Raw genomic sequence first — 13,854 nt, 5'->3', positions numbered from 1 at the left:
CAATTTCGTTAATTTATAAAAAAATGGTTTTCCAAACAACTAGGTTTCGTTCTAAATTAGATAATTGGTTTTCTTGCCGGTCTCTAATTCATGTTAGCTTCCAAGTTAAAACTGTGGTTTATGATCATCAATTGATTTCTACTTTCACTCGACGGGGTTTTGTAAACTAGAACCATTTGAATCAACAAAAAGTATTTTATTCAAGAAAGAATACCTTAAAGCTTCCAAAACTTTGCATGATAGCAAAGTTACTTGTCTACATAATACAAGTAATGTAATACATATTGTAGGTCTATAGGGAATAGGTACATGGATCATTGGATTTAATGCATTTAGTTATTGTTAGCACAAAGGTTGAACGTTAAGTTATTATACTTTGCATCATTTAGTGATATTTTAATTTAATAATCATAATTGATTTTTATAGATTGTGTTGTATGATGAAAGCGATTATAAACCTAGAATATATAATCCTAAAATCATCCATAGTCAAGTGCTATTTTAGATTTGGGTAGAAGTATTACAACAAAGACTAGCATGTGTAGGAAATCATATGGTTGAAATTTGTGAACTTGTTTATAGAAGACCCACCCTAAGTAGCTAGGAGTGTCTACCACCAGAGGGTATCCATCAAAATCAACTTGACTCTAATAGTATCACTCTTGAGAATTTTGAGGGAGGCGTGGACCAATGAACAACTCTGTCTCTACCTCTGAATTTTGGATGTTTTGCCTTCTTGTAAAAGTATATGTCTGGTAATCATGTTCGTATGTTACATTAATGTTAAAAAAAACAGAATGGATGTAGGTGTTAGATTATACCTTTTCACACAAACTTATGTTACGTTGATATAATCTTGCATTTTCTTCCAATAGTAACCTTTCCTGGACATGAGAAATATGTAAAGTGAGGGATGTATCATGTATTTATGCATCTGAGATATTTAGTTTTATGGAGATAGGAAAATGAAAACCTTTTCTTTTAATTTTTCGAGTTGATCCTTGAATAACTGAGTCTGGGATCAAGTTAAGAAGTTGGTTAACAGGACCAAAATGACAATGATGATGAATAAATCCATTTATGGGTAACCTTTTGCATACCTTTCTTTCTCTTATTATTGTCAAGCTATGTTCCACTTTACTATCTAGTTTCATCAATTCGTCTACCGAACATGATCCTAAGCTTTGTCCTAAAAGCTTTCTAAAACATCACAAATTGTAGCATTGAAACTGGAAAAAAGATATAATTAATGGAAAAGGAAGTGAAACTATGAAACACGCACCGTTGTGAGACTTCAACTTGGTCTATTTTATTTTGAATGGTGATGGTGTCGTTCTTCAACTGCTACAAAATTCATGGAAATGTTTTTTGGTGACAACCTGTAATTCAAACTAATTTATATGTTGTAGAATATTGACCTGATTATGGGATTCATTTTCGATATTACAACTTTCATTTGCTTTTGCATGGTCATGGTACTTCTGTATCGTCTTCTTTATGCTGAACCAAATAACAAAAAGCTATGTAGTTATTATCACATATCAATTTCCACAAGAGTTTTGTGTAGTTTGTCATTCTATCTAAGAATTGGTTGTAAGATAGTAGTTTTAAAACTTATTTAATGTCTATCGGGGGAAAGAGAGGCCAAACCCTCCCACTCTTTAAGTTGTTCCCAATTTGGATTGAATTTTAAAATCAAAATAGACAAAATGGAATAGGTTGTTGGAAAATGGAAGAATAAATGATAAGATACTAATCACGATCTAAAATATAAGGTCATGGTACAATAATCACTTGAGGGAACAAAAATCTTAATCCTTTCACAAAATTGTTAGGCATTCGATAGGATTTCAACTAAAGAGCTAAAGATTAGATTCACTATTGTAGCTACACCTGGAAAAAGGTATGGAGTCGGTTTTGAAACGAATCAATCGATTTTTAAACACTTTTAACAAATTAAAAAAATTAATTTGACCTACCCCAATAATCACCAGCATGGTTTTATATAATCAAATTTATACCCAGATCCACTAAATCAATGGATACCTAGTGGATTATGCATTCCAAAAAATATAGAAAATTAGTTTTGAGAAGTAAAAGCAAAATGTTTCTTGTTTTAAAAACATATATGCATCAAAGGAAGGTTCAAATCATTTAAAAAAAAATAGAAAGTTTTGTTTAGGGGAGTTTTATTCTTTTTTAATCGACTAAAGGTTCACAAGTTTTACTCTTTTTTCATCGGGTAAATGTTTATGTAACCTACTAATTAAATTTTGATGTCTCTAGAAGATAAATAGTCTAAACTTCAAGAATATAAAAAATAGAAGGCCAAGCAAGTAAAGAGTCTACAATTGATAAATAAATAATGTATATAATAAATACATATATGTGTACACTTTGGTATCAAAGTATAAAATAAGGAAGAATTACCACATGCTCAAAGGAGAGTACTCTAAGAAACTCAAGGAGAAATTTGGTGGGTCAACCTAGTGATTAATTAAGTTGGTGTCATCAGCTAGATCAGTATTGAAGTTTGTAGCTGACTAAAGACGTGTTCACCAAGATCAATCCAGATATCTTAGTGATTGGGATTGACTCAAAGATTGATAAGGATCTGTTTGCTTATTTGATGGAAGACTTCGTGTTACACCGGGATTGCATTTTATAAGGCAGACCCAATATATGTTATGTTAGGGTTTATGTTTTATTGTTCTTCCTGAATGAACAATTGTAATTAATCGTTTAAAAGTGTCCAATCAAAATAAGTTTATTATTCATTTTCTTTATAATGAAGCCTTATAGTGTGTTCTTGTGTTTGCATTGATTGAATCGATTGTTACAGTACCAACAGATGCTATCAAAATGGTATTTAGAATCATCTAATTTGATATGTTCTTATTTCAATCAATGGCATCCTCATGTTTAACTACTTCTTCCTCTTTAAGCTCCCAATCACATTCATTGAACAAATGTCCCCCTTTCGACGAAAACAATTTCACCATATGATTGAGTAAAATCATGATGGTGCTTGAAACAATGGATTACAACATGATGGAAATCCTTACTTATGTGCCCATGCAAACTATGGTGTAAGGTGATGAACCCCCAAGAACCATGTATGCTCCAATGGCTCAATGGACTGAAGAACATAAAAAGAAAGGCAATCTTGACGTTAGGGCAATAACAAACATCTGCAATGCTCTACCATATGAAGTTTATTATATGGTGGAAAATTGTAATTCTGTTAAGGAGATGATTGACACCTTGAAAGTGTCTTATGAAGGAACCACTTGCCACAGCCACAACACGGTGTTTGTCGTCGCAAAAACCCTCCACCTCAGCTTTGTCGTTTCCTTGCGAAGCCCACTCCCACCAGCCTAATGATATGCCATACACTCCAAACTAAACCCAATGCCTTGACAAACTAATTTTAGTTATGCTTATAGTATCATTCTCTGAAGATAATTAATTACTGCAGTTGGGTCATAATTATATTCTTGGAAATATTATGGTTTTGCTACAAAAAAGCATTATAGATTTTCAAAGGCTTTCACCCGTTTTCCAACTACAATGTTTTTATGTAGACTGCTTGCTTTTTATAAGGGAGTTTTATGATAGAAAGTACGTAGTTACTTAATCATGTTTATTAACAAGATCAAAACCATGGTCCAGCAGACCAGCAGTATATATACAAGACTACTGGAGTACTGTAGGAAATACATAGGTACGTAAAGGCGTAAGTGATTCATCAACTAACTAGGGTTTCCTTGTGTCAGAGTAGAGGTCATTAAAGCAGAAGCAGCCTTGGTACTGCTGTGGAGTCTTTTTTTAGTCAGACTCACATGAAGTACGTACACATCGAATGACAGCTTGCATGCATCAATTTACTCAGAAGTAAAATTTATTTGTAGGATGGGGTTTTCTTGGAAAAAACATGTTCTTATCATAAAGAAGTTGAATACAAGTAAAGCAACTTGCACATTAACTCCCATCCCTCATATATATGGCTTTTCTAGAAAAAAAAAATTTAAAATATTACATGTTTAATTTTTATATAATGTCACATTCAAAAATTTTGTTAGTATGTAATAAGTTGAAGATAGGGTGAAAGGAATTGAACTTACTTCGAGCTAGAAAATTCATAGAGTTCCCCTTTCTGAGAGAAGATAATCAAAGCAACTTCAGCATCACAAAGTACCGAAAGCTCACATGCCTTTTTTAGAAGTCCATGCCTCCTCTTGGAAAAAGTCACTTGCCTGCTTGTTGCATTTTCTATTCTCTTCATCTGAACCTTTCCTCTCACCATTGTTTCTCTGTGTGGGAATAAGATCATCAATCTTGCAACCTCAAAAACATAAAACAGAATAATTTTAATTTTCAAAACCTTACCAAGGTCAAGTAAGAAAGAAATCGCTCAAGAACAATTCAAAATTAAACAACAGATTGTTCGACTCCAAATAATCAAATTCAAAAGGATCAACACTTAAGTTTTTAAGATCCAACAGATTTCCATCAAAAATAGGAAGATTAAAAGCAAGAAAACCCTAAAGAAATTTACATATAACATACATCTTCCATGATGATGAAGGGGAAGAAGATAGCTTAATAGAGATATTTATCGATGGAAAAACATGGGCATACAAAATTATTAGGTTGCCATACATCTCTTTAGTTCTAGACCACAAAAACCAGTTAAGTTGCTTTTCATAGTCTAGTCTTGTACTCTTGTATCCCCTATCTTTATACAATTAAAGAAAAGTCAAAATCAATACATGGTCTTAACTTGAAAAGTGAATGAACCATGCATTTGTACGGTGTGCCTTATAATATAATAATAATAATAAATAGTCCATAATTTTGTATATAGGAATGACGCAAGATATTTATTTATTAAAAAAGTTATTGAGAAAAGAAAGCATTAATTTATCCCGTTTTGGCAAACTTAGGAAAGAAAAAGGACTGATAGGTATAGTTTTCTTACATTCTTATAGAAAGAAAGTTACTACTTTATCCGAAGGGAAAGTGGTTGTGTTAAAATCAAATATAATATTTATTCCATTATGATGTTTGATAGAATCATTTATCACACAAGTTAATACATCTTATTTATCATCATACAAATGAAAAAGAAAACGAACAACAAGTTGCGTCATTAAGCTTTTTTGTATGGTAAAGTTAATTTTTTTGAAGACTACATCCATAGATTTAGGGATATAACATTGTTATGTATTATATGTTGTACTCTATTAAGAAATTCCACCGCATCCGGCACAAGGAAACCAAACGTATCAAATGCAAATGATATGAATACGTATTGATTTTCCATGCACGGTTTCTCATGTTTCGTAACCTTGAAATTAGTAGCTTTTAATGCAGTATGTCCCGCCGTGAAACCCCCTGACCCTCAAGCCTATGAGAGGGGATACCCCTGTAAGGTCCACACATGCGTGTATCCCTCCAACTCATCCAAAAATCAAAACGTCAGTCGGTCTAAGGGTTGACCTTCCTTCTGTTAGGTCAGTCAGAAAAATCACAGGAGCCTCTTTCTTGGTGGAAACCCCGACACACTTAAATATGTCGAACAAAACACCTCTAATTATATCGTGCTTGTATTTGAACCACGGAAGTTCTTTGCAATGAACCGTATGCTCTCAAAAAAAGCCCAAACCATGCATTTATTTGTTTTAATATGAATTTACGTATACTTATAGTTTATTCAGTTATATTTAAATATTCCATATACCAGCGTAAGGTCTAGTGGAATTATAGATTTTGAATGAAGTGGTCCAATCGCAACTACAACCCAACATTAACTTTCGTCTTAAGATCATTAAGGTTTGACTAAATTTAACAAATGACGGTTATAGTTTTAAAAATTTCTCTCATATATTATGTCTTAACATTATTAAGTTTTGACTACGTTTTACGAATCGTCCTTATGGTTTAAACATTTTCTTTCAAATTGTCTTATGAAATTATGTTTGCAGGAATAGTCCCTAAATATAGATTTTATAACACTCCCGGTCCTTATAGCTAAATTTGTTAGGTCAGTATCGTTAAGTACTAATAGTAGTATATGAAATGTCTAAAATATCCCTATATCCCTATACCTTCCCATGTTCTCACTATGTTAGCTAGACTTTAATCTCCATTTCAAAACCCTCGTGATGCCATTAAAACATTGCCAATGATCTGTTTTCGTTACCCATGTACAGATTCCTTAAGTTGTTATACCCATTGGTTTCTAATACTGTCACCCCTCATCGAAATCCTTACCAAGAATCAATATGAATAAAGTTTGAAAGAATTAACAGGGTCGAGGTTTTTAGCAAAGAAGCATGTTTGAAAGAATTGTTCTACTTAGAAAATGTTATCACGTCGATTTTCAAAACAGAGTTTATCGTCAAGTATTTTATCCTTCTTAATCACGACCATTTTGGGCACCAAAGAGTGTTTTTGTCGATCAACTTCGCTCGGTGCCTCCTTAAATTTTTGTGATTGGTTTTTCAAAATGTGACATTGTTGATGCATACCATACAAATAATTGGTAGGTGGGGATGACTCTTAAAAAAGAGAAGGCACAAATTACTTGGTGTAATAGTTTCCAAAAGAAGAGATTTTGTTCCCTTTTGATCTCTTAAAAATAGGTCAGTTTACCTTCTTAACCATGTTACTGAGTTTTGTAATCATTGGGTTATGTTTATGTTGTATGGTTATTTTGAAATGGTTAGATATCGTGAATTGGTTTGTGAATTGCTATATTGTTAATACTTATTCATTTGCCTAAATGGTTTATGTGCTTGATTATGAATTGATTTGTGTATTGTTTTATGAATTCCTTGGACTGAACCTACTTAGTGCTTAAACTTGTGATTGAATTAGTTCTTAGGATTGCATTTGCTTAGTATTGGAGCTTGTAGTTCTTTATGAACCGGTTCTTGGATTGAACTTGTTCATCAACATGTTTAGTATTTGAACCTAATTAATTCCTTGGATTGAAGATGTTCTTGAACCATATTATGTGTGGTTATTGATTGTGTTCTTCGGTGGCTAGATTCTTAGTGGTAATGACTTGCTTTGTCAACATGTTATGCCTATTTACTAAATGGTTAATGGTGGTTTAGTATAATTTTGCAAAAGATGCTTTTTCATTTAATTCCTTTTTTGGTTTTACCTTTTTTTGGTTTCAATTCTTTCAACAAATTATTTGTTTAGTAAATGTGACAGATTGTTTTGGTTAGTGGTGATTTAGGTGGAGGTGGCGGACTGTGGTGATCAATGGCGGTTAAAGTGGACGAGTGACAATTTTGTAATTTAAGTGAAATCGTAAAGAGAAAGGTTACAAATGGTCATTGCCAAATGAAAGGTATATTAGTCTTTCTAAACTAACATAACCTCATCTCCTGACAAAGTTAGTCATACGGATTGATGTGTTACAAAATTTATAATTAAGGACCATTCATTCAAGAAAATTTAAATAAAAACCATTCGAAGGAAATTTTTAAAACCACCTAGTGAAATTTAGTCTTAAGTTGTGGTATAATTTTTTTTTTTTTCAATTCACGCATCCTATTGATTAACACCTTTTCTTTTGGTATTAGAGTTCTACATATGTTTATACATTACTTGTTTATTTTATTTTTATACTTTAAGTTTATATATTTCATGTTAATTTAATTATATAGTTATATTTTAAATTTTTTAAGTTTTTTTTTTCAAATACATTCGGTTTAAGCCAATGTGTAATATTTATTAAAATATGTTATAAATATAACTTTGTATTTGATAAAATGTTTGTTTCGGTATTATAATAACTAATTTTAATATTTTATATACAAATTATTTATATATAAGTTATAGAGTTTTGTAACAAAAGAAGTAAGACAAAATTTATAAAAAGCTAATAAATAGAAGATGTATATTTGAAAACCTAAGTTAAAAAGACAATAGTTTATAGATATAATTTCACAAATGGTCTTCAAGTTTTTCCTTTTATTCGTAAAATAGTCCTTATGAAACCTTTTTTTGCATGAATGATCCCTACGGAACAAACCTTACAATCAGATGGTCCTTAATGTGGATGTCCGTTAGATAGTTTCGTTAAGTTGAATTTTTTTTGAATAAAGACAATTTCTGTCATTTTGTGAAACTTGGCTAAGGAACATTTGTAAAATTTTACATAAACACCATTTGTGAAATATTTCGATGTTAGACTGTTAGTCTCTTACTTTTTTCTTTTTACATTTTCGGCCCCTTTTTTATTTTATTTTTGTTTTAATTTTCATTTAAAGAGTTTCCTTAATTTTTCCACAATTTGTTATTATATATTTTTTAAAAGTTAGGATTTTAGATTCAGTTTTTATAACATTGTTTTTCATGAAATCGTTCTATAAAATATATTTATTTTTATGAATCATATTTATTTTTACATGAAATGTAATATTTATATAAATAAAAAATTAAAACCTATAAATTTTAATCATCATACAAATATATTTTATTTAATATATAATTTTTTTTTCTAGATTTTATTTAAAATATTCAAACTACAATACATAATTAAATATTTTAGTTTTCTATATTTTATCTAAAAAATTTGAAGTATAAAAATATCACTTTATTACTTTTTAATTTTTACATGATGTAACTTTGAAGATTTATCTTCATTTATGTTATCCAAACATATTTTATTTTATGAAAAAACATGATGTATTAATAATAAAAAAATATATGTTATTATAGAAATAATAGTATGTTGTTATTTTATTTTAAATATATAAGTATGTGATTTTTAGTTAAAAATAAAAATATTTTTATGTTTAGGTTTCATAATATAAGTACGGTAAAATTTATATCGGTTCAATAAAAAATTTTATTATCAAATTTTAAAAAATTATTTAGTTTTATCAGATCTTGAATATATTCCTTAATAAAGACATAAACATTTCAAAGCAAAATTAAAAAACAACTGGTAGCTAATAATTATCTACGCTACTACACATGTTGTTGTTACGGCGGGTTCCAGGTGCATGTTTAGCTCTATCACCGAAGGATCTTTGTCTAATAAACATTCGAGAATCCGCTCTGCATAAATGGACAAACGCTAGTTCAGATAGCCATACCGAGGGTTGAATCCCCGTATTGCTTTCTGATGCCTAAGTTAGATTGTGAATATAAGAGTGTTACGTTGTTGCGTATAATGTTTCTTGCTTATCTTTTACCTGTACCTGGTTATCATGTCTCTAATGTATTTATAGATTATCCGTGGTTTCATGGGTTTACAGTTCTGTCCGGTTCTTCGTCTATTATCTGGTTTGTTAGCAGTTACGCCTTTTGTCAGTTTATTATTTTATTGCTTCGTATTCTCTCTTTTGCATGTTTTCATGGGATATGGTTCTGATATTCGTGTATGGTTACTTGAGCTTAGATTCGTTCGTAACAAGTTGTAGTTTATTCATGCCCGACCTTGTAAGTATCTGACCAGTTGCTTGGGTTCTCTCGGATTACCGGCCTGGGTACACCATTAAGCCCCCCAATCTGAAAGGTAAAAGAATGTTGACAAAATATTTTTGTCGTTCAGACTTGAAGATCCACCTTGGGTAATGAAACGTCCTTCGCATGGGGTTCATTAGATGCTTGCGCATCGGGAGTCATTTCTTCTGCTTTGATTGAATTACGCTTAATAAATGCTTTAACCGGTTGTTTATGTTATTTAATGGATAAGCCTGGTTTGTTAGAAGCTTCTATATCTTTATTCCCTTTTGAATCTCACATCATGGCTGTTACGGGTAATGACATCTCTTCAGTTGTTTCTGAAGTGGATAACCATATGCTTGATCGATATACACATGTGTAGAGGTTTGTTAAATCGAGTAATGAAACGAGATCAGAATTGAAATGACTTATGAACACAGAGAGTAAATATAATCTTGTTTCAACTCATATTATGCTTTCACGATACTAAGAGTTTTAGACGGAAGAATTGAAAAAGTTATATCTATCTTATGTATCCTTCCCTATTTATAGGAAAGAAAGAAAGCACACAAAAAATACAAAGGGCTACAACATTACAGCTTCGAAATAACTATGCCTTTGTAATAACATTACATCACTAACGAATACAAAATAACCTTCGACACCTTACAACATACTTCGACTCTTACAATCTCCCCTTTTGTAAATGTTCTTCTTATCTTTGGTATTAGAGCAGGAATCATACTGCAATGATCTAATTTTCATCCTGTATCAATCGTATTTTGAGTCTCGTATTGGATTCAAAAGTTTCCGCACTTTTGATACTGAAAATCATCTTTGATCTTCAGTTGTGATTCGATTCTGCAACTAGTTTGTTTAAACGAGTGTTCTGCTTGCTTTTTCTGATCAATTCATCCATTAATTCTCAAATTTCTGAAGTTTTTCTAAGAATTCGTCCGTACATCAATGGCAAATTTGAATATGAACACGATGACGTCTTTTTCTCATCTGCTAGGATCTTCAACAACGATTCCTATGCTTATTCCAGAGTATTATGATCAATGGGCTGACCGCATGGAAGGTTATCTGAATGGACTGGATGAAGAACTTTGGGATTGTATTACTGTAAATGTTCTTCCTCCAGCAAATGTTCAAAATATTGGTACATCAGCTTCAACTCAAAGTGTCACTGAACAAACTACAAGACTGAAGAAGAATGAGAAGAGGTGTATAAGAGATCTTCGTGGTGCTCTTCCTCCGGTTGTTTATAACTACGTTCGTAGTTGCAAATCTGCTAAAGAGATCTGGAATACTCTCAAGGAGAAGTTCCAAGGGAGTGAAAAGAGGAAAATCAATTATGTGAAGCATTGTTTGGTGGAATTGAAAGAGTTCAAACAAAAGGAAGGTGAATCTATTGAACTCTACTACGATCGCTTGAATGAACTTATCTACAAATGCAATCGCACTGGAAGTCTTGAATAACCAAGTCAACCATGGAGTTTAATCTCACTTTTGTTATGGGATTACGAAAAGAATGGCGAAATGTGAGTCTAATGGTGAAGACTCAACAGAGCTTCGATACATCAACTCTGAATGATCTTTACAATTTTTGAAAACTCATGAGTCATAAGTTCTTGAGATGGCATAAGAATCGAAGATAAGCTTAGGTGGACCACTTGCTTTAGTCTCGAAAGTATCTGAGAAAGAAGAAAATGAAAAGGAGAGTTATGATGATGAAGGCTTGATAGTTAACTCGGATGACGAAGCCATTGCTTTTTACTCCAATAACAAAGTGAATAAATTTTATAAAAAGCCTTTTGGTTCGAAAGTAAGGTCTGGTGAAGCAAAAATAAGTTTTGCTGGAAAAGTGAATGAGGAGAAGAAGTTCAAAAAGAAAGAATCAAAGTCTGGAGATTCTAAAGTAGAAAAGAAGGTCAAAGGTGATTCTGGTGTCGACTGTCACTATTGTCATGGCGCAAATCACATGGCAAGTGACTGTATGCTTCGAAAGAAAGAGGAGAAGAAAAGTAAGATCAAAGACGAAGCGTATTATGTCGAACGACTGGAGGAAGTGAGAGCAAAAGCTAAGGGGTTATCTTTGGTGGAGGAGAGGATGATGATGATGGAAAATATCAAGTGTGGTCATCAGGCTCTGATGATGACGAAATGTGTAACCCTACGCATGGAGCAATGTATGCGAAGTTTGAGGAAGAATATGGAGAGAACGTAACTGGTCGCTATTTTATGAAGAAAAGTGGAGACAAATCACCAATGACCACGATGGTACGTTCTATACTTCAATCTTTTAGTATTCCTTTGAATGCTTACAATTCTAAATTAACTGCTTTTGATAATACTGTTGCTTATTTTGATAATTTGGTTATCTCTGCTAGCAATGAGGCTAAAAAATCTAGTACACAATTACTAGAGACATAGAAGCAGTTGGATTCGAAGAAAATGAAAGTAGAATATCTAAAATTACAAATTACTAATCTCATGTGTGATAGGGACAATTTGAATAATGATGTTCGAATGTTGTTAGCACAACGAAACATTTATTGTAATTCAGCTAAGAGACTATATGCAAAGTTGACTGCTTTCATCACTCTTCTGATATAAGCAAAGAGCAACATAGGAAGTTATTACCATTCTTAGCTTTTGAAAGAGAAAAGATTGATTGTTTTTCCTATGATTGTGAAAAGACTATAGCTGAGTTTGATAAAGTTCCTGATAATAGGTTTGCTTATGGAATTGTGAAAAAAGATGAATATTTTGATGCTAATGAATTAGTTGACATTGTGAATGAAACCTTAACCAAGAATGAACAAATAAATATTTTGAAAAGAACTAAGAATTCGAAATCTGATTCTCAAACTAATTTTGCTGATATCGAAGATAATTCTGATAATGTTAGCAAAATTAGTGAAATTGAGGAAGAAGAATCTATCGATTGTTCTCGGTTGTCTGTCATTAATGTCACATCTTTGACTAAAGGTAAAGAAAAAGATAATGATTCATTGGTTAAGACTGACACTGATCAAGCCTCAACTTCGAAAGTTTGTGATTTCGATCATGTAAGTGTCAGAGATAGTTAAACTGACAGTAGTGACGAACTGATGATGAGAAGGATGATGATGAAATTTCAAAAGAAACAACCACAACAAATGATGTTTCGAAAGTAAATGAAATTCCAAGAGTTGTTGTTGATCAGGTGTATGGTGAAACAGAAAAATGTGCTCATTATCTCGAAACAAATACGGTTGTGTATCTAAATTCCAAGAGGAAGAAGGAACTTATCATATCTGGTCTTCTGGGTTAGATGATGATGAGATGTGAAATCCGACTCATGGGGCCATGTATGCGAAATTGGAGGAAGATGAAAAAGAGAAAACTATTTTATGAGATGAGTGAAGAGGAAGAGTTTACTGGCCGATGTTTCGTGTCCACTGACTCGACTAAATTATCGATGACTGCTAAGGTACGTGATCTTCTCAACTCATTTAAAATTCCTTCATCTTCTTATAATGATATTTTGTCTGAGTTTGATAATACATGTGCTTATCTTAATGACATGTTAATCTCCATGAGTAGTGAAGCAGAAAAGTCCAAGTCCCAATTATATAGAGGTAGAAATAAAATCGAAGAGAAGAAGGGACTAGTCGAATCTCTAGATCTTAGAATTACTAATCTTTTAATTGATAGAGATTCACTAAGAATGAGCAATTCGATGCTTATTAAACAAAGAAACATTTATTGTAAGTCTGCTAAGCGTCTGTATGGAAAACTAACATAATTTTATCACTCTGTTGGACATTACTTCCTTTTCTGTTATATCAAAGAGAACAAATTGATGAAACAACATATGACTGTGAAAGTAATATTGTTGATTATGATAAAATTCTGATTGATTCGTATGCATATGGAATAGTAAATATAAATGACTATTTGAATGTTGATGATCGTGTGCATATTGTGAATGAGACCTTAACTAAAAATGAACAAGTCAAGATTTTGAACATGACTGAGAAATCGAAACTTGGATCTCAACAAAATTTTGCTGATATCGAAGATAATTCTGACAATATCAGTGACATTGAGGCAGACGAGTGTGTCGATTGCTCACGATTGTCTGTCATTAATGTTAATTCTTTGGCTAAAGGCAAAGAAAAATGTATTGATTCAATGTCAAAAGTAAACAATGATCAACCTTCAACATCCAAAGTCTATGATCCTATTGATCGTGTTGTGGTTGAAGATTATGTGAGTGATGAGGATGAAGTTTCGAATGAGAAACCAATTCCAAGAGTTATGGTCGAACAAGTCTTTGATGACTCTAAGGAGTATTCGAATGTGTTGAAAAATAAAGGAAAACATTATCTT

At 32.0% G+C, this 13,854-nt stretch overlaps 1 protein-coding gene across 4 annotated transcripts; it reads right to left on the bottom strand.

Annotated features, from left to right (window-relative positions):
• Window positions 1–435: 435 nt before the first annotated feature.
• On the bottom strand, window positions 436–4,724 carry LOC145132982 (MADS-box protein AGL42-like). Of its 4 annotated transcripts, none has more exons than XM_079067939.1 (8): window positions 4,570–4,724; window positions 4,125–4,313; window positions 1,419–1,500; window positions 1,283–1,344; window positions 1,101–1,200; window positions 974–1,015; window positions 822–884; window positions 436–752 (listed from the first exon to the last, which is right to left on the bottom strand). In XM_079067939.1, the coding sequence occupies exons 1-8, from the start codon at window positions 4,662–4,664 to the stop codon at window positions 657–659; spliced, it is 729 nt and encodes a 242-aa protein (XP_078924065.1). In that variant the 5' UTR covers window positions 4,665–4,724; the 3' UTR covers window positions 436–656. The 4 variants fall into 4 exon arrangements, with proteins under 4 accessions (XP_078924065.1, XP_078924066.1, XP_078924067.1 ...); XM_079067940.1 differs by having other exon boundaries at window positions 1,283–1,341; window positions 4,570–4,723; XM_079067941.1 differs by having other exon boundaries at window positions 4,125–4,345; window positions 4,570–4,701.
• Between the last annotated feature and the right edge of the window lie 9,130 nt (window positions 4,725–13,854).

Source organism: Lactuca virosa, chromosome 8, assembly GCF_052849685.1.
Source record: "Lactuca virosa cultivar CGN04683 chromosome 8, Lactuca_virosa_CGN04683_v6, whole genome shotgun sequence".
NCBI classification, from domain to species: domain Eukaryota; kingdom Viridiplantae; phylum Streptophyta; class Magnoliopsida; order Asterales; family Asteraceae; genus Lactuca; species Lactuca virosa.
This window is presented reverse-complemented; position numbering and strand designations above follow the sequence as displayed.

Bases quoted from the DNA above. Each gene is read 5' to 3' on its own strand.
- LOC145132982 (XM_079067939.1), bottom strand. From the start codon at position 4,664: ATGTATGGCAACCTAATAATTTTGTATGCCCATGTTTTTCCATCGATA. The intron at 1,201-1,282 runs GTGCGTGTTTCA...GTGATGTTTTAG, and splicing joins CAAGTTGAAGTCTCACAACG to AAAGCTTTTAGGACAAAGCT. The intron at 885-973 runs GTTTTCATTTTC...TCTCATGTCCAG, and splicing joins TCGAAAAATTAAAAGAAAAG to GAAAGGTTACTATTGGAAGA.